The following is a 20,176-nucleotide window of genomic DNA, read 5'->3' on the forward strand; positions in this document are numbered from 1 at the left end:
CCTCCAGAAGTTGTGAGTGCTTCAGCATTGGAGGCTGTCCAAGAAATTGGACAACCATTTGTCTGAAATCGTATACAGTCTCCTGCCTGAACAGGGGGGTGGACTAGAAGGCCTCCAAGGTCCCTTCCAACTCTGTTATTCTGTTATTTAGTTTTAATGCCCTGGGAACTGCATTTTGCATGAATACATCATGGTAATCTAACTGTTTTAAAACTAATTTTCCCTTCCAGTGCAAATTTAAAAAATGCAGTGGAAATGACACAATTTGGATTAGTAGGAATTTGAGGCAATTCAAATGATTTCTGGACTCTGGGAGGAATCGAAGTGTTGTGAGGAGATGTTAACCATAGTGGCAGTGACAGTTTTTTCTTCCCCTTTTTTCTCTTTCTTCTTAGAGTTTAAAAAGTGTCAACAGCAATGGCAGTCTATCTATCTATCTATCTATCTATCTATCTATCTATCTATCTATCTATCTATCTATCTATCTATCTATCTATCTATCTATCTATCTATCTATCATCCCTCTCCCTCTCTCTCTCTCTCTCTCTCTCTCTCTCTCTCTCTCTCTCTCTCTCTCCCACCCTCCATCCATCCATCCATCCATCCATCCATCTATACCAGCAGAACACCAGCTACCATTTATTCCCCCCTCCATCTTTTTCAAGAATGGGCCTGGAATAAAGCTAGTAATAAATTAGCTAGCTAATTGGTTTTATAGGTGATAGGATTTTTTTTCAGTGTGCCACCACTCAAATCTTGTTTTTCTAAAAAGTGTAAAAGAGTGGGGATTAGGGAGACAGGATGAAGCTGTTCTCCAGATCTACTCAAAATTACTGAACTATCTACATAAATCTGTGAATGGGGGTGGTGATTGAGGAAGGAACAGTTTGTCTTAGTCATATTTGCATATATATCTTTTACTCTGCTCCACTTTGAATATCATTCTTTTTTTCATCCTTGTATTTGTGGATTTGTTTCCCTATCCCTACAGTTCTCCATGCCATGAGTTCGGAAAGCAATCCATATAAATTTCTGAAGCATTTTTCCATCTGCATAAAATTCTAGGAAAACTGTAATCATGGTCACGATGATCTTTCTTTCATCTGTTAGGTGTTCATGAGAGCCTTTTTCTCCTACAATCCAAAAGAGGATAAAGCTATCCCATGTCAGGAGGCAGGGCTGCCTTTTCAGAGAAGGCACATCTTGGAAGTGGTTAGCCAAGATGACCCAACATGGTGGCAGGCCAAACGTGTGGGTGACACAAATCTTCGAGCAGGGCTGATTCCTTCTAAGCAGTTCCAAGAAAGGTGAGTTGGGAAGAGCAATGGCTTGAGGTGCAAGACCTGGTTACTAATACAGTGAACAAAGCTGTGTCTCAGTTTGAAGTAAAGCAGATCATGTTTTCTTTTTATGAGGGCACCTTGTGAATTTTGTTGGACTTGTACATTCTTCCTTCCTTTAGGGGATAAAAAGGAAGGAAGGAATTTGCGTTTCTTGCAGCTGCTAGCTGTAGTTTTTATTTTCTCCCCAATGTAGCAATTAAGGATTTGCACAAGCCATAGTTGACTTTATTTTTAGGCAGAGTGGTGATGACAAAGAGTAGGGCAGTTTTAAACTTTTTCTTCTAAACTCTCCAACCATTTCTCTTTCTTTGAGGATAATTATGTATCCTGGACTGTCTATTTAGGTTGTTGATCAGAGTTGAAGTAATATTCAACTGCCATCCTGTTTTCTACACTCAGAACTTAGAGTGCAGATGGCTTCTTAGCCTAAACCACAATATATTTTGGGCCAGGTCTGGCATAAAACAATGTTTGATTGCAGACTAGCATTTCTAACAAACTTAAAATAATTTTTGGTTTCTAGATTTGAGGAGAAAGTAGCTATACTGAGGTGATGTAACTGACTATGGTTTCTAATGGCTCAACATGAAATATTTTGATCATCTCCCTGGTCCTTGTGTGGCATCTTTGAGGCCATTGAGCCAGAGATTACTCTGGATTAGACATGCTAATACTTCATTATGGTACAATGGGGGAAAGAGCTTGTCAAATATAAAACAATATTTTATGCTTCACTCAGCATAAAACATAGCTGCAGGTTTTTTTGAGTTTAGCTTTCAAATGGCAAATTTAACACTTCTTTTAATGTTTATCAACTTTCCTCCCATCTTAACTCTCTGCAACTGCAATGGACTAACAAGCAATTTTATCTTCTCTGAAAAGCAAAATGCAACTTGTCACTTGGAATTTTTCTTTTCTTAAAAATTGATTTTCGTTATTAAGGAGGGAACAGATCAATGGTAATAGAAATGAATGTTCTGCATATTGCCAACTGGCTGACTTCCACTATTAATCACACCATTTCCTTTGAATGTTCATCTTTGAATGGCTCCCCCCCTCCCTCCACCTGCAGCAACTTGGTAGTAATAAAACTTGTGGGGGCAGTAGCAAACATTTCTTTAAGATCTTTGTCCTTTTTATAGACAGTCACATACACAGGTTTACCAAGAGAGGGGAGAAAGGAAGCAATATTTCCTTCCCCTCCTCCTTTTGTATGAGCCATTAAGAATAGCCACCTGCACCTTAACTCCCACTCAGATTTCTTAAACAATGAAATGCAGGATGAGTGTATTACTTAGATCTGACCAGCTTGAATCTTATATAGTGACCTGTCTTTTCAGACTTGCTTACAGCTAGTCCTCACTTAATGACTGGTTGCTTAGTGACCATTCAGAATTATGATCCACCTTCCTCAAAGGTTTTGGTGACCTGGTTCCAGAGTTTCAATGGCTGTACCTCTCCCCCATCGTCATATGATCAGATTTTGGGCACTTGACAACTGGTTTGCATTTATGGCAGTTTGCAGCATCCCGCAGTCACAGAATAATGATTTTTGGTGGGTTTTTTGGGTTGTTGTTGATTTCTGTGTTTTACTTCTAGTTTCCAGCAAAAAATGTCCATTGGATAAAATGGATTTGCTAAATGACATCCTGTTTGCTTAATGACCATAGCGTTCACTTCATGACTGCTGCAAAAAAAGGGCATAAAATTGGGTGTGGTCATGTGATGACCTACTTGACAACTACCATGACTTACGACCATAATTTCTGGCTCAATTACAATCATAAATCAAGAACCACCTATATGTCTTTGTTCTAAAAGAGATTGTGAAGATGGGTTGAGTGTTCAGGAAACGAAGCAGCACCAAGGACAGTTGTCAGTGAGTTGAATTCAGACTAGTAGAGTCAGCCAAACCCAGCTCACTTTTAGACCCCCAAAACAGTATCAGAAAACTGACTGAAGGGTTAAACTAGTTTCAAGCAGTATATTTTCCTGAATATTTCATACTCAGTCTGAGTAGAAATAATCAGTGTTGGAAATGCAGATAAAAGTATTTCAAGTAAGTTTTCATGAGTGAGGTATGGTCCTTTTGTATTTATTTAGTTACAAGTTAAACAAAAGTCCCTTGCGAATATCCTCTATAGCCCTTTCAGGTACAGTCCTCCATCTGGTAGGTTTGTACAGCACTTCATGAATAATTTGGAAAAGTTCCTTTGGAGACCGAACACTTTGCAGAGCAAGAGATTCCTTCTCTGCCATAGAAAATGGCTGAAGAACCAACTATCGTACAGCCCCTTGGAAAAAAACCCTGAATGGGTACAATTAAAAACCTTGCCTTGCTTGCAATCTATTTAGAAACAGTTGTGTGTACATAGTCCAACAAATGTATCTTATTCTGCTTTTAAAAATTGCAAATAAGTGCTGTATTTATGTTTCTGCCTGCTCTGAAGGAACCTTTTCCAAGTTATTTGTGAAATTTATATAGCCCAGCTGTCCAGTAATCTGCTGCCTTCTTGGTTTCCAAGACTTCAATTAAAGCCCCAGGAAATAATTCTTCCAGGGGTGTGTGTTCAGTCACAATTCTTTTTTCACTGTTGAGGAGAAATTCTGTCTTTGAAAATGGTTGGAGAATGTCTTTGTCTTCAAGGGTGGTGGAGGACTTGAAGAGCCATATGTGTCCAACCATTCATGCCGAATGTCCCAAAGGTGTTTTCTCCCCCTCAAAACTGAAGAAGCTTCTTCCATCTTCAAGGAAAAAACTTAAGTTCAGTTCCCTTTTGAAAAAAAGCACCTTTGGGACAACCATGACCTGGATGACTGATTTACATGTCAAATAGTTCATAGATATACATGTCGAATAGTTTCCGAAGGGTTGATAGCATTTAATATTTTGATGCAACTTGACTGCCTGCTTTTTCCCAAAGAAGAAAAGTCAAGAAGTCTGCATGGAAGAATATGCACTTGATTTGTTACTCCAAATTGCTTCTCAATGAAGAATACTCTGGGCTTTCTTTGCAGGAAGGCTCACGTCTGCATAATTCAGACTTTTCTTTTTCACCTATCCATAGAAAAATAACATTAGCATGGAGCCCTATTAAGTTACTTGAGCTTAGTTCAGTGGGACTTCAGAATGAAATCTTGTGTTAGATTTCTAAAAAAACAAGCTTAAACTGCCAATGATACAGCACATGTGCCTCATCTGGACTGCGTCCTGTGTCTGTTTCAAAACTCCTTCTCCTTTGCTTTTTGCTTCCAAAGGGTTTGCTTGCAACTAATAGCTGCTTTAGAGCAAAGAATAACCAGTATGTGTGGAGTCCAATGCAATCCCTCTGTTAGGCTCAGGGACACAATTTGGATTCAGTGTTTCCGCCACAAAATAAATATTTATTTTTTAAAAAGAGATTAAATGAATAGCACAAATTATCTTAAATCAAAATCTACTTTCTTTCTCCTTAAATTAGCATGATATGTGAATCTACCTGTTAAGGCCTAGCATTATGTGCAGACCAAACCACGGTAGCTGTTCAGTGACATAGCTTTATGGATGAACCAGCCAATCTATGATTCAGGACTTAAGCTCTTTTATTCCGGTGGAGTCTGGATGAAAGCTATTTTTCTGTTGTTGTTTAAAAAGTTCTTAGTGTTTTCTTGCATACTCCCCTATCTCTGAATGTAAATCTTGTTTTTTATTTAGACGCTTAATGTATAGAAGGACCATCGGTGCATTGCACAATTCCAGAAGTATTACAAAGCCATACTGTGAGTCACTACAAACCTTTTCCTTGTTTGTTCAAGATGCATTTATCTTGTCATTTGTAAATTTTGTCCCTTTGATGGATAGCTCTCTTCAGTCCACAAGGACATTGCTGTGTCACATGGATAGACAATAAGCAGTGCAGAATTGAGAGAATTGAAAATAATGCACACAGGATGGCTCTAGGGGAAGAAAAACATTTCATATTGTAGGTTGATAGCCAGCCTTATAGGGATAGTTACATTCAGTGGAGCTAACTGTTTGTTATTTGGTCATGCAATCCAGGATAGAGAGAGGCAAATCAGGGAGACTTTGAAATATGCACTATTAGTTGTAAATTATAGTTCTTCACCTCCTATGTAAAGCAGTCTGCTCATAAAGTATTAAAATAAATAGGTAGCATTCTTCAATTAGTTTTCTGCAGCCAAGAACTGTATTGGCGGTTGTAGACTAAGACCGCTAGAAATCTAACAGTGTCTCACCTATTAATCAATTAGATAAATTAAGCCATTTCAAAGTCTAAAAAATTAATTGGTTGGCAGATTTTTAATTGTAATTAAATTATAAATTAAATATTATATTTCTTTTAGTGGCTTTGATTAGACGATTAGGGCTTCCGGGTCTGGGATGCAAAATCAGGATGAGCAGTAGGTGGCAATATTTTCTTGATCTCTTTTCAGCCATCTAGTGGTTCTGAATTTTTGCATCACAGATTCAATAATCTGCAATTAAATCTTCCTTATCAATAGTTCTGGAAACACACCATCAAAATAAGAAAAACTCTTTGGGAAATACAGAGTCCCACACATTTTCTACCTCAATTTTTTTTAATAATTCTGGGATCACATGCTTCAGAGAACACCAGCCCCTTTACTATTGGCCAGGCTGGCAGCACTGTTGTGGAAGGGAAAATGGTTAAAAAGAGAAAAAAGACAACCACAGATTCCAGTTCTGGTGCTGTAATGGTATGTAAGAATGGCCTTGGGAGATGGGAGGAAGAGCCATAGATGGGACAACTATAAAAGATATCTCAGCCCACAGAAAGAGAGGAGGCATAAGGAGCATTTCAGAAGGGACCCTTCCTAATTTTTTGGAGAATAAAAGGAGTGGAAGGGAGAAATACATTAGGTTTTGCAAGATTCTGCTGGTTGTAACCTTACTAAAAAGACAGAGCTAGAATTGTTCTACTTCTTGCCTGGACTACCTTAAAGAGCTAAAAGGTACACACCGACCAAACTTTGCTCATTCTGACTGCCCCTGCTTACATTCTCTGTCAACAATCTCCTTTTTCTGGGCCCTTACTTATATTATTTTTATCCTGCTTTTATTATTTTTATAAATAACTCAAGGCAGCAAACATACCAACGCTCCTTCCTCCTTCTATTATATTATATTATCACAAAACCTCCACTTTCCTTATCCCTGGCTAGCATAATTTCCTCCCCCATCAAAGCCACAGTATGCAGAAGACAAACTGTCAAGATTGGAAATTGCTACCCTCCCACTTCTCTCCTGTAATTGTCAGATCAGTCCCACTGAAATAGTCCATGAGGAAGATCTTTTCCCTTGCAAGGAAAACAAAGCTTTTAATGAGGAAATCGAGCAAAAATAAAGAAGATGACCATCCTCAATCACCACAAAGCCCATAAGGAGGCATAAAGAAACCCAAGGGGAGAGAAAGGGGAAAATTTGCTATGAAAATTCTACCCTGTTCTGTACTGTGCTCTGTGGATCATTTTTGGGGGGAGGAAGGGGTGGGAGGGAGAAGGGTTGTCCTTTGAACTTGCCCTGATTTGATGGAAGGAAGTGCATACTCAAAGCATAGCAAAAGAAAATGGCCAGTAAAAGGACATCCTATCTTTGTATGGATATTTTCTGTCAAAATATCGCCCCCACCGCATGCACTAGTTTTGTAAAGGTCCCTCCACTCCTGTCATTGATTCTATGTATTTATGTGCATCAAAACAAGTAGTTGTTTGGGACTATGGTATGGTCAATTGATAATTATAAAGAGAAAAAAAAGGAAGTTAGCAATAACAAATTTTCTTGCACAACTAGTGAGGGGTAGGGGCACGGTTTTGTAATTTTACAAAAGTCCCTATGAAATACGATAATCTCTACTTATTCAGGTTTTGTTTACTGAACTCTGAGTTTGTCCCTTCTCCCTTCAAATTTGGGCAAAAGGAGGGGTAAAATCCTGCCTTTTAATACATGTAGGTATGTATATATGTATGTATATTTATAATTGTATTGATTTTTTTAAAAAAATACAAAGTTAAAAGAAGTAGAAGAAAAGATTTGAAAGAAGAAAAAACTCAGAAAAAAGTGAAAATGCAAAAAAAAAGAAAATAGAAAAAATAGAAAAAGAATGACTTCCAATTTTTTTTGGTATAGATATAAGTTAAAAAAACTACATCAAACACTTACTGTAAGGTTAACATCTGTCTACGTTATTTCCATAATTCCATAAAATTTTAATTCTCAAATCCCGAAATCGACTTCTCATTTCTTTCAGTTTCTCGCAAAAAAATCCAAAAATGATTTCCAAGTAGAAATAAAATTTGCCGTAGCCTTTTCTTTCATTAAGGCTGTCAAATTAACATGTCCCCCAATTCTTCTAGTTTCACCATCCATTCTTCCTTTGTAAATATTTGTAAATCCTTCCATCTTTGAGTGCATAAAAATCTCACTGCTGTTATCGTACCGCAAAAACAAGTTCCATAAGATGTCTCGATTATTTATCCATTACGCCCAAAAGAAAGGTCTTTGCTTTCAATTCTACATTCACTTTTGAAATCTTCTGTATCAAAATACAAACTTTATTCCAATATTTTCTATCTTTATTAAATGTTCATCAAAGATGAAAAAACGTTCCTTCAGTTTAAATGCATTTCCACCGTATTCTGAAATTCCCTTATATATTTTTTGACAATGTATCGGGTGCTTTCCTTACACTTAAGCAATTAGACTGAACAAAGAATCCCCTGGGACATTTTTCTTGGCTTCCTTTTAACAATCTCATCTCTGTCCTTTCATGCTAACCGCAGATGATCAGTCTTCTGAGAAAGGTAGGTTCTCCAGCTACTTTGGAGTGACACCACCAAGCAGAATCAATTTCTGCCTGCTCAAACCATCCTGCAGGGAAGCAAATCAAGATGCTGATACAGAGAGCTTAGATTGTTCAGTTGGATAGATGGTGCAATTGTGCGTTTGTTTATCATTTTCCATACTTGATTCTGCATCAAAGATGCTTTTTAAAAAGTAATCTGAATATACTTCGACAAGACAGTGAACCACCTACCCCATGGGAAGGATGTGGAATTTTGGGGGAAATTTTGAAAGAAGTCTGAGGATTTGAAACCATTCTGTTGAAGAAAAAAGATAGAGGTTTGGGGGACAGCTTCATACATTATATTGTTTTGTGGGTACAGTGTGCATTTTTTAAAGTCAGTGAATGCACATTTAGTGATAAACGTCAAATAATGGGGTTTATTAGATAATATCTGATCCCATTTTGTTCCTCCTTGCCAGGAAAAAGTGTGAATAAACAAGGCATGCTCATAAATCTAAATGTATTATTTCAGTGTGATTATGTTTAAATATTACCTTACTATCTTACTGTAAAATAAACTGCATATTCAGAACATACAATATAGATAACTTGCCTCAAGATTAAAAAAAAGGATGGATTACTTGGTGCTTAACCTACGTAAGTGGGAATTGAGGAAGAGCAAACTGAAGGGCAGGAAAGGAGAGGAGAAGCTGAATTCAGAATGTATTTTTGGAATATTGAGATTAGAATGCTAAGATGCTTATTTATTTATCATATTTGTATAGCCACCCATCACATGACACTGGGTGGGGTACAACATCCAATCACTGCTTGATTGTCTTCAAAATTCAATTTCCAGTGATCATCCCATTTCAGCCCAGGAGAACAGTCATTTGCCTAACTTACTAGCAATCCCCCCCCCTTCTGTTCAGTCTTGTCCAATCCTCAGAGACTGCCTGGACAAGTCTCTGCCATTTTCTTGGCAAGGTTTTTCAGAAGTGGTTTGCCACTACCTCATTCCTAGGTAGTGAGAGAAAGTGACTGACCTCGAGCCATCCAGCTTACTTTGTAGCCCGAAGCAGGACTAGAACTCATGATCTTCTGATTATTAGACTGATATATTAACTACACCAAATTGGCTCTCAGTCCTTGGATTAAAGTTGGAATATTCTATCTGCAATGGAAACCAGTGTTTTAGAGCCTCATAAAAGGGGACAAATAAACTTTTCTCATATACACTCAGGGCCTCTTATGTCAATCTCATTTAATTTTCCTTAGCTATTAATTTGCCCTGTGTTTTACTATGTAATTTATTTTTTTGTATGTGCTAATCACACGGATTAAGCTCCTGCTGTTTCTTAAAAAGCTATTGTGCTGTTTCTAGGAGCTTTTGTTAACACAGCAGGTAATTTCCTGTTGAACCACAATGTGTTGCTATTTTTCCTTCTCTCTTTTCCTTTTGATTTGGTCTTGCAACTTCCAGAAAAATTTACTGGGGTGATGGGTTCCTTTTTTAAAAATTGCCTCAAATAAGAAAAGCTTCTCCGTTTATAAATAAAGTCTTAATAACAGTATTAATAATGCAGGAGTTTAAACTTAATTGCCTTGATTTATCTCTTGGGACAGTCCCCTAGTGTAGCTGTTGCTAAAGTGGAATCTCATCTAGTGGAACCTGGAAGCGTGACTTTTCCATAGCTACCCCTACCTTGTGGAACACCCTCTCATTGGTGATTTGACAGCCTCCACCCTTCTAACCTTCTGAAAGTACACAGAGACCTGACTTTTTACTGAGGACTGTGTAGTAGGTGGATAGTATGGAAGGAGGGCAGCTGGGCCTGCAGTGGCCATCCCAAAGGGACAACTATAGTGTTTTTATTTTATTGTTTTACTGTTTTTACTGCTTTATTATTGTTTTACTTATTGGATTTATTTTTGTGAGCCACTCAGAATTACTTAAGATGGGAGGACATATAAATCTTTTACATAAATAGATAAATAAGGAACCCAATCCAGTTAAGGGGGAAATAAATAAAGAAAAACACTTCCCTTCTAATGATAAACATTGTGCTTTTTATATTAGTTTAAAGGGGCCGAGGTCATTTGCTGCTTATTTGGCCAGAGTGATTAGAGGAGCTATCTCTAACATGGCAGTTTCCAGATAATTGTTTATACAATTTATATGGCCACTCATCTCAAAACAGTTGCTCTCAGTGGTACATAGAAGGCTAAAAGCAAAAAAGAGAAATGTATAAAGTAAATATTGAGCAGACCAATATAGTGTATGCCGGAGTTTAAAAAGCATTCTTAGTCATCAATGAAGATTAAAAGTAGACAAACTAATTGTCAGGCCTGGGCCATCTATGTGGCCAAATACCTGAGGAAACATCTAGGTTTTTTACTTATTAAGAAAGGGTAACAAGCTTGGAGCAATCCAGATTTGTGAACTGGGAGGAGATGATGGGAATTTAATCTGAGCAGTTGGGAAGGCTGATTAAAAGATTTATACAACAGTAACACAGTTGGCTAGTTCTATTTGAATTCTTCAGTTGAGTCTGCTGCTTATTTTGTCACCTTAAAACAGCCACTGGATGGTTTCACATGTCATACTCATTTAAGATTAATTGTATGGTTTGTGGAATAAGTCAGATCAGCTTGGTTTATATTGCAAATCACACTTAACTGTAAGTCATGGTGATAAGCCCAAATTACTGGTTTTATATATGCATTGAGCTAAAATCAAAGCATGCTGGATGGAGAATTCTGGGAGTTGAAGACATCTTAAGGATTGCCAAGGTTGAGAAACTATTATAAAGGACTGAGTTCTCGTCAAGACTAATCACACAATCCTAAAACTGTTTAAAACTTGGTCCCCCTCCTAAGTTCAGTGGGACCAAAAACTCAGAATCTAAACTTATTTATCAAAAGTGAACCATGCACACAAGGGCACCAGATAATAATTTCTCAAAGGTAGAACTTTTATGTGCACTCATTATTTCATGCCCCCATTGAAGAACCCTCTCTTCATCCAGGTTTCACTGTTTTAACATTAGATGAATAATTTGGGGACAACGCCTTCTTTCTTAGCCATAAAGAAGCATCTGTTGGGGGAGGTCAAAAACTCAATTTGCAATCACATATTTGAAACCCTGCCACTTTTCATGTGTTCTTTGTGTGACTCTTGAAAAAAAAAGGGGGGCCGGGGGGTGGATACATGCAGCCATACTTCTATGTTTTTAAATTTCTCTGTGGATAACTCAAGCATGTCCAAGGCTCATGAGAGACTGTTTGTTTGCTGATCTATATATCCACTGCTTGTTGTCTGCATATCTTGTATCTTGAACTCTGCCTTTGAATTATAATTACTTAAAAATAACTACTCTATTTATGGTAAATCAACTTCATGAGATGTTTTCCTTACTTTGAAACCCTAGATAGCTACCTTATCTATCTTATCCCAGTAAGCTATCTTTTTCAGTATTGCTGGCCACAATTAAACAATTTCAACTTTTATTATGATATCAGTTAAGAAAAACAATATGCAAAGCAATCAAGCAAGCACTGGCCTTGCTCGGCCAGTGAGCCTTTAAATGTATAACTCCCATCACTCCCTGTCAGGATTGTTTGGCTGAGAATTAAGGACATCTGAGATGTTTGAAGGTTGTCAGACTAGACTGGCATAGCCTGGCATCAGCCCACACTTCTCCAGAGTTTCAAACAGAATTGTTTGCCTATGGATTCTTGGGGTCAATCCCTCTATGCAAGGCACACTGCTTTACTTATTGAATTTGCCTAGCTTCTGTTCTTTATTTCCCACCGGTTTTCATGTTAGTGCTTAAATATGTATGATGACATTCTTATTTCAAGAATGCATGACCTGCAACTTATAACATATTTGTACCTATTCTCTCACTCTTCTTTCTATGCAGAAGACTGTGACTGTGAGGGTTACTTCAATGGACAATACATAGGTGGGTACCAGTCTTTGTAATGAATAATACATATTCTAGATTTTCCCCTAGAAACAGGAAGGTATATAGCAATAGCATTTAGACTTATATACCGCTTCACAGTGCTATTACAGCCCTCTCTAAGTAGTTTACCGAGTCAGCATATTGCCCCCAACAATCTGGGTCCACATTTTACCGACGTCGGAAGGATGGAAGGCTAAGTCAACCTTGAGCCAGTGAGACTTGAACTGCCAAACTGCTGGCAGCCGGGAGTCAGCAGAAGTAGCCTGCAGTACTGCATTCTAACCACTGCACCACCAGGGCTCTTATCTTATAGTTCAATTGTTCTGCAAACAGTTCTGCAACCTATATAAATTCCACTCCTAGTGCATTTGTATACAGTTGCTTTATAACTAACTATGTTGCCCTACACCAGATTGGAATGTGGTAGATTAGAGAGGGCTGGAAGAATCCTTCTGAAACTTTGTTCTCAAAATGTTTTTTATTACAGGAGAATAATAGCTGTCCACTTCTATGGGAGAAAGAAAAATGTCTATGGCTGCAGTCAGGGTCATGATTGAAAAATGGCTGAACTTAATGAATGAGTAATGGAGCCAGGTTCTTTCTTGGTACTTTATTTTAGTTCTAGTTATGGGCAGCTGTTGACTCCTTTCCTCCCTCCCTCCTTCCCTAGTTTTATTTTTGACATTCAAATACTGTAGGCTATTCTCAGCTTATGATCCTAATGGAGCCCACCCTTTACGGTCATAAGTTGTAATGGTCATAAAGTGAGTCATCATGTGACTGACTTGATTTTTATGAATTTTTTTGGTGGCAGTTGTTAAGCAAAGGTTATGGCTTTTAAGTGAATCATTTGTTCAGCAAAAACAATATAAATAATAAATCATGGTCTAGTGACTCTGGGATGCTGTGAACAGCCATAAATGTGGACCAAGTGCTGAGCATCTGAAATGATCTCATTGACTGTGTGTGTGTGTGTGTGCGTGCGGGGGTGGTGGTGTTGGGACTTTGGAACCAATTATAAGTACCTTTTGGGGAGATATTTCAAATTGTTGCTAAGTCATCAGTTGTTAGTTGAGGACTATCTGTTTTATATATGGGCATTTTTATTTTTTGAGACTTGATTGGCAACAGTTTAATAAGAAGGAGAGACTATAATCTTTTGAAGTTTGAAAAGAATCAGACAGCAGACTGAATAGGGTTGATTAAAGCTTTCACACGCTTTGAACAACACAGAGAAGTATTACTTTTGGCCTTTTAGCTGGCTTGCGAAGAAGTTTCCGACTGAGCCGAAAGGAGAAGCAGAGTGATGCAAATGAAGCCAAACAAAGTGAACAAAACTCCACTCGAGAACTTCTCACATATGAGGAAGTCATCAAATATCAACAGCAGCCTGGTGAAAGGAAGAGACTTGTGGTTTTAATTGGTGAGTCGCTCTGTGTAAAAAGAGCACCATTTGTTACTGGGAATTGATTGTTGACATACTGCAGATCAGTGTTTCTCAACCTTGGTAACTTTAAGGCAGGGGAACTGCAGCTCCCTGAATTCACCAGCCAGCCCATGCCTTAAAAGTTGCCAAGATCGAAAAACACTTGGACTACTGTAATGCTCTCTACATGGGGCTCCCCTTGAGGAGCACCCGGAGGCTTCAACTGGTCCAGAATGCGGCCGCGCGGGCGGTGTTGGGAGGGACTCGTCGCTCCCATGTAACGCCGCTGCTGCGCGAGCTGCACTGGTTGCCGGTGGCCTTCCGGGTGCGCTTCAAGGTGTTGGTTTTCATCTTTAAAGCGCTNGGCCTAGGGAATTTTAGCGGGGCTTTTTAGGGGATTTTTAAGGACAATTTTAATGATCGGCCTGTTTAAATATTTCTTTTTAATTCGGCTTTTAATTATTGTATTTGTATTGTAGTTTTTATGAGGCTGTTAGCCGCCCTGAGTCCCATGAGGAGAAGGGCGGGGTATAAATTAAATTAATAAATAAATAAATAAATAATAAAATAAAATAATGGAGATCAACACTTTCAAATTGGATGAACTCAAAGATGCACCCTGAAGTCCTCATCTTTGAAGATGTGGGATGCCGTAGAGATTAGCAGTTTGTATCAAGGATCATGTCGGGAAAAAACTGGGTTTTGGATCCATCTTCATCACAATCCAAATAGTTTCCAATTAAGTAGTCATTTATTCTACTATATATAAAATTGATAATTCAGAGGATCACTCCTCTTGTAATTAGTTCTGAGCAACTTTGATTTGAATAACATTGTGAAAGACGGTGCCTTCAGAAGGGGAGTTGGTGTGATGGAATTCAGTGGAGCAGCAGTTCCCATCAAGGAGAAAGCATGTTCCAGAAAGGGTAAAGAGGAGACAAAAGGCAGCATAGCCCTGAGCTGGATAGGTGACAGGAAGAGAGTAAGCATAGCAGCTCCCTGGAATCTCCCTGGCAATATCTGTTAGGGTGAGAGTAGTAAGGGTTTAATCTGTCAAGATTCTGCCTATGTCATTCTTGGGCTTAGCCTGGTAAGCATACTTCTTTGAAGGTACATTGAGTAGAATATGCAGATTGTATATGGTATTCCATTGAGGGTTTCAGATTTTAAGAATATAAAACTCATACTGGATGAGAATCAGCATCCTATTTCCTCAAAGGCCCATTTGATACCTCTGAGAAGTTCAAATCAGGATAAGGGGAATATCAATCTGTTCCTCCTGTTCATTTTGCGAACAGGGATTCTGCTTCCTAACTTGGAAATTGTAAACTTTAGCAATTGGTTGTTGGATGATGCAAAGTACTATCACCTCCTTGAAGGGAAAAAAAAGATAAACATGTAACAAAATAAGTACTTCAAAATTATTTTATATCAGTGTTTCTGAATCTTGGTACCTTTAAGACAGAATTTCCCACCAGCCACATCTTAAATTTGCCAGGGTTGAGAAGAACTGGTTTATATGTAAAATAAACATGCATGAGGAATCCTACCCCTCTTCCTTTCTGCAATTTAGCATTTTCCCACGGTGCGTTTTTCCACTGAGCAGGATGTAGGATGCTTATCCTTATCCTGGAATGGGAAAGCAGCAGGTTAGGCTGGGCTTGCCAGCCTGGCCCTCCGGAAGCTGCAGAGGCACACAGCTTCCAAGCAATCTCTGCTGGATGCCTTTCCCTTCTGACTTAAATTGAGAAGGAAGGCCAGTTGCTTGAAAAATGAAAGACTGGAAAATAAAGCTAATAAGATATGAAGCTTGAGCAAAACCTTCATTTAGTGCCCTTCAAACTAGTAGCATTGAGTTATATGGCTGTTTAAAAAGTAAACTTGAAATGGATTTGGGCTGTGTGGGGGATCTAAATGAGGGTCATTGGACAGGAGGAGATGATAGATTTAGGACTGCTAGCCTTTCATTCCACTGCTGTGTGCATTGGAAAACTAGAAATGCCCAGTAAGGTAAATAGAAGTTTTGCACTCTGATCTGGAGAGGAATCATACCAGAGGCCCTGAGCTTATTGGACATGGCAGTTTGTTATTAGAAAGACTTTTAAGACTATTGCTAACAGCGCACATAATATCTTATTTGATTCATTTCTAAGGGCAGAACCAAGATAGATAAAGCTGCCGATCAAATACTGGCCTATATCTTTTTGTGGTTGGCTTATTCTGCATATATGCCTTGTATTTTGTCTATTCACCCATTTCTTCTTCTGATCTCTCAGGTTCTTTGGGATCTCGGTTAAATGAACTCAAGCAGAAAGTAGTGGCAGAAAATCCACAGGAATATGGAGTTGCTGTGCCACGTAAGAAACTCCCCCCCCCAAAGATGTATCTAGTCCTCATGAAATGCAAAGTTGTTTATTTCTCTATTTATGTCATTTTATTAATACCAATATCAAACTGCCCAATGGCAATGTTCTCTAAATGACTTAGAGGATGCTGTTGTTCAGTAGTTCAGTCATTACCATCTTTTCACATCCTAATGGACATCAATTTGCCAGAATTGTCTGTGAATAAATAACTGCTTGGGTTTTTGTAAGCTTATGCTTGTTTTATCAGTAAAAGCATCTGGCCATCTTATGTTCTGCTGACAACTTTTTCATTCCAGCTATGTTTCCAACCATCAGAGTCTTCTCCAGATATTCATGCTTCCATAATATGCCCGTAGTAGTTAAGCATTAACTTTTATTATCCAAGATTGAATGATTACTTCTTCTTGCTGTTCATTGTACTCAACAGTTTCCCCCAGTATCATGGTGAAAACACATTAATTTTAATTCATTCACACTTTCTTAATATCTAGCTTTCATAGTCATATGTTATGGCTGAGAAAACAGTTGCTTTTTAGTTGGATAAATGTTCTTCTATTGCTGATTTCTTTTGCCTTGCATTTTTCTCATTTATTTTCAACAAATCAGACAGGCATTTCTCCTTCTTTTGCTGTTTACAACTTGGAATGTTTTTATTTCAGCTTCGATGATATCACAGATCTTGGTCCAGAGGGATCTCCAAACATTCTGCTTATTCAGTCTAATAATATTAAATCTCTTATTTACCTGCACTGCTTATCTTATGAAATATTGCTGAGATTGTATCTTGTTGGTCTGATTATTTTGTTGCTTTCTAAATTGGAATTCATAAGACGTTCCTGATTTATAATTCAGTCAGGTCTTGTTTTTGTTGGCTAAGATGATATTTTATTTTGCAAAGTATATAGTCAATGTGTTTTTGATACTGTCTGCCCAGCAATTGAATCTTTCAGCTTATTAGAAAAAGGTATTTGCTGCAAATAGATGATATTGGGAGAATTCTATTAATCAATCATCTGCTTTGTTTCACATACCAAATCCATTTGTTCCCATGATTCTAAATGTTTTTTTATTTTAATGTTCTAATATACACATTGCCTATTATGACTGTGACATGTTTTAATTTGTGAAGTGGGTCAACAGGGTACTCTAGGAACTTTTTAATATCAACTTCCTCTAGATCTGTGCTTCAGGCATAAACTTGGATCATTGTAACATAGGAAATCTCACCTTGAACTTGGATCGAGATCATTCTGCCATTTTGGGGGGAATGTATCTAAGCACTGACTTTTGAACTCTTGTTAAAAATGATGATTTCTCCATTTATTCTGTGAATTTCCTGTCCACAGAAGAAGATTTGTGAGCCTGTTGTATAAAGATGAATTCCAATCTATTTTATTTACTTCAGTCTGAGAAAGTCACTGCTGTATTCCACTGTGACATTTCTCTCTGATAATATCAAATGTTCCTTGGTTCTGATATTTCACACTTTAATGTAGGGAGTGCATATGTGTGTGTGCACTTTTTGTTTTTGTCTGTGGATACAGTCATATCGTAAACACCAACATTATTCATTTATGTTCTCTGCCCTTACTCAGTAGCTTACTGAATACTTTCCAGATTGAAGAATTCACTTACAGTGGTCATGCAAATGTTGTCCTGATTGTATTTGTTTGGTTTTCTCAGTTGCCTTTTCCTTTTCCACTGAATCATGATTAGTCTCATCCTTTCTCTCTGATCTGGCCATTTCTGGGTCAGTGTTCTGAGAGTGTGCAGTTTCAAAAATATACCCCAGAGCCACTAGGATGTGGAAGCCCCCTCCCTATTACAAGGTGATGATCCATGAATTGAGGCTTGTAATACACCAGGATAAAATATAGCAAAAAACAGGTCACTTGATAAACAGTCAGCATATAAGCCACCTATTCATAAGGTAAACATGCTGGTTGGGATAAGGGAAGTTATGAAATTGTATGGGAGGCCCCCTGACTTAAAAACTACCTACATAATGAAAAAGTTATAACATGGAATCAATGCTACAAAAGAAAATTGGGTTTTCTTTTGTCTGCTAAGCCCTCCTCCTTTTACAGGCTGCCTCTATTGGGCCACATTGGAGTGAGTGGAGCCAGACAAACCCTCCCCTGCCCTTTTTTTGCTGCCTTCAGAGCAATCCCACACTGTGTGTGTACACATTTTTTTAACCCAAGGAGAGTGTTAAGGGACCATTGGAGTGAATTTAAGAATTGAAATGCTTCTATGAATCTTTTCATCTTTTTGCGTCTTAAAAATCACCCCCTCTCCTTTGGCTGGTGTATAAATTAACCTGAAGGTTAGTTTTTGATTGGGAGAGTTTGTTTACTTGGCAAATGTCTGTCTGTCTGTGTCTGTCTGTCTGTCTGTCTCCTTGGCTTCTCAGGCACTAGTGACTCCAGTAGGATGGCAAAATGCAGCCATCCTAAATTATTCTACCTTAGTTAATTCTTAAATTATATCTTCCCAAGGGCATCACAAATCAGCAAACATTTTTTTAAAAAACAAGCAGAAAACTTGCAGAACACGAGCACTAATTGTTTGAAGCTTCTATTATTATTCACACACAACTTGCTGCATTTATTATCAGTGCTAAACTCTTGCAAAGGTCTGTTGTATATGGATGATGGTTGAATTGGCAGCCTGTCCATCTGGAACATGTGATAGAAATAATTATCCTAGCGTGTCTTAAATAATTGCTCTGTGTGACCATATGTCGTATAACCCAATTGCTCTGTTCAGTTTTTCTGTCCATTTCTCATGCCGTGAGAGCAGCACAGATGGGCCTTTTCTCCAGTGGGATCATCATAAATGTAGACGTTGCTTTCTATTTCCATGGGACCATTTGTGTCAGATGTGTGTTTTTGCACGTACAACAATTGGATGGAACAGGAGTGAGTGATGGGTGCGGATTGTTTGTCCAAGGGATTCTCTTTGGTTTGCTTGCTAGGATTTGTAGCATATTCCTAAGAGCTTTATAAACATGGCATGGAATGGTGTTTCAGCTGTCACATATTTGGTTTATTGGAGTTCTAGCTATATCCTTCTTCTAATAGTTAAATTCCTGTATATACAATATCTAATATAAAACAGGAACAGCTCTGTTGGATCAGACTGAAGGTTGTCCTAAACTAGATTTTCCTTGTTTTAATTTTCACAGTAACCAAAGATGTCCATAGGAAGTCCACATTATAAGACCGTGCTTGTTTTAAAGCTTCTACTTTCTTTGGTAGGGAAATTGCCAGTAGGTTTTTTGTGTTTTGGAATTATAGCATTTGGGAAGGTCTTTTTATTTTTATAACAGCTTCCCCACATGCCATAATTCTAATCTTAATTGGTCACTTCCAGTTATTTAATATGTTTTGTGTTCACCCAATATTACTTGTTTTTTCCTTAGCCTGATCTGTGAACCTACCTATTGTGTCCTAGCATTATATCTGAATCAAGCAATGTTTTCTGAAATTCTTGTGTTGCCTGCTAATGTAGAATTTGTAGAATGGACACTGAAATTGAAAGATGTAAAGAGATGCCAGGGCTGAAACAAATGGCATCATATTTATTTAAATTGTCCCAATTAATTACTTACAGTACCAGAAGACTTTACTCCATGTGTCATGGTGAGCCCCAGTCGCAAGATGGTCTCAGAATTCAACTCACAAAATGGCTGCTTTTGCTGGGCAAGCTCTGTAGTTCTGAGATCTCTCTTTTTCCCTCTATCTACCCTGGGAATTGCTCAGTTTAGGCATCAGCAAAAGAAGACTAGAATTAAGTATCTAGCTGGGACTGAGTGCTTGCTACAACAAAAGAGAGAAATAATGGTGTAAGAACTGGAACTTTGTTATCTCATAGCTCGCAAGAGTAAATAAGAGGACCTAGCCTGTCTAAGCAGTCTTTCTTCCAGTATTAATTGAAAAATGCAGGTCAGTCATAGGACAGGCAATTATGGCTATTCACCAAGTCATGGATTAAAAATTCTGTCTAAACAAGAACAACTGCAGGAAGAAAAAGTATTGTAAGATAAATTAATCTCACAACACTATTCTTGTGGAAAACGAAAGAACTCTTACGAATTCCGGAGGGGTTAGCAGAGAAGTTTAATTGCGCAAGGTCCAGAGCATATTAGAGATAGGCAATTCTGAACGAGGAGGGCGTGATTAGACTTCAGTTTTTATACTACCCTCCTTAAAGAACAAAGGACTACACATTGAAATACACACTGTGATACATTAGGAACATT

General features: G+C 38.0%; 1 protein-coding gene across 1 annotated transcript in view; it reads left to right on the forward strand.

Annotated features, from left to right (window-relative positions):
• MPP3 (membrane palmitoylated protein 3) overlaps positions 1-20,176 on the forward strand; it is a 73,867-nt gene that overhangs the window by 35,352 nt on the left and 18,339 nt on the right. The window contains exons 9-14 of the mRNA XM_015810405.1: positions 1,111-1,307; positions 5,038-5,102; positions 8,145-8,165; positions 12,076-12,117; positions 13,379-13,543; positions 15,823-15,903. Coding sequence (XP_015665891.1) covers positions 1,111-1,307; positions 5,038-5,102; positions 8,145-8,165; positions 12,076-12,117; positions 13,379-13,543; positions 15,823-15,903 — 571 coding nt within the window. The remainder of the gene's footprint in view (positions 1-1,110; positions 1,308-5,037; positions 5,103-8,144; positions 8,166-12,075; positions 12,118-13,378; positions 13,544-15,822; positions 15,904-20,176) is intronic.

The sequence above is a fragment of the Protobothrops mucrosquamatus genome, unplaced genomic scaffold (genome assembly GCF_001527695.2).
Source record: "Protobothrops mucrosquamatus isolate PMUCROS unplaced genomic scaffold, P.Mucros_1.0 scaffold10, whole genome shotgun sequence".
Classification (NCBI taxonomy): domain Eukaryota; kingdom Metazoa; phylum Chordata; class Lepidosauria; order Squamata; family Viperidae; genus Protobothrops; species Protobothrops mucrosquamatus.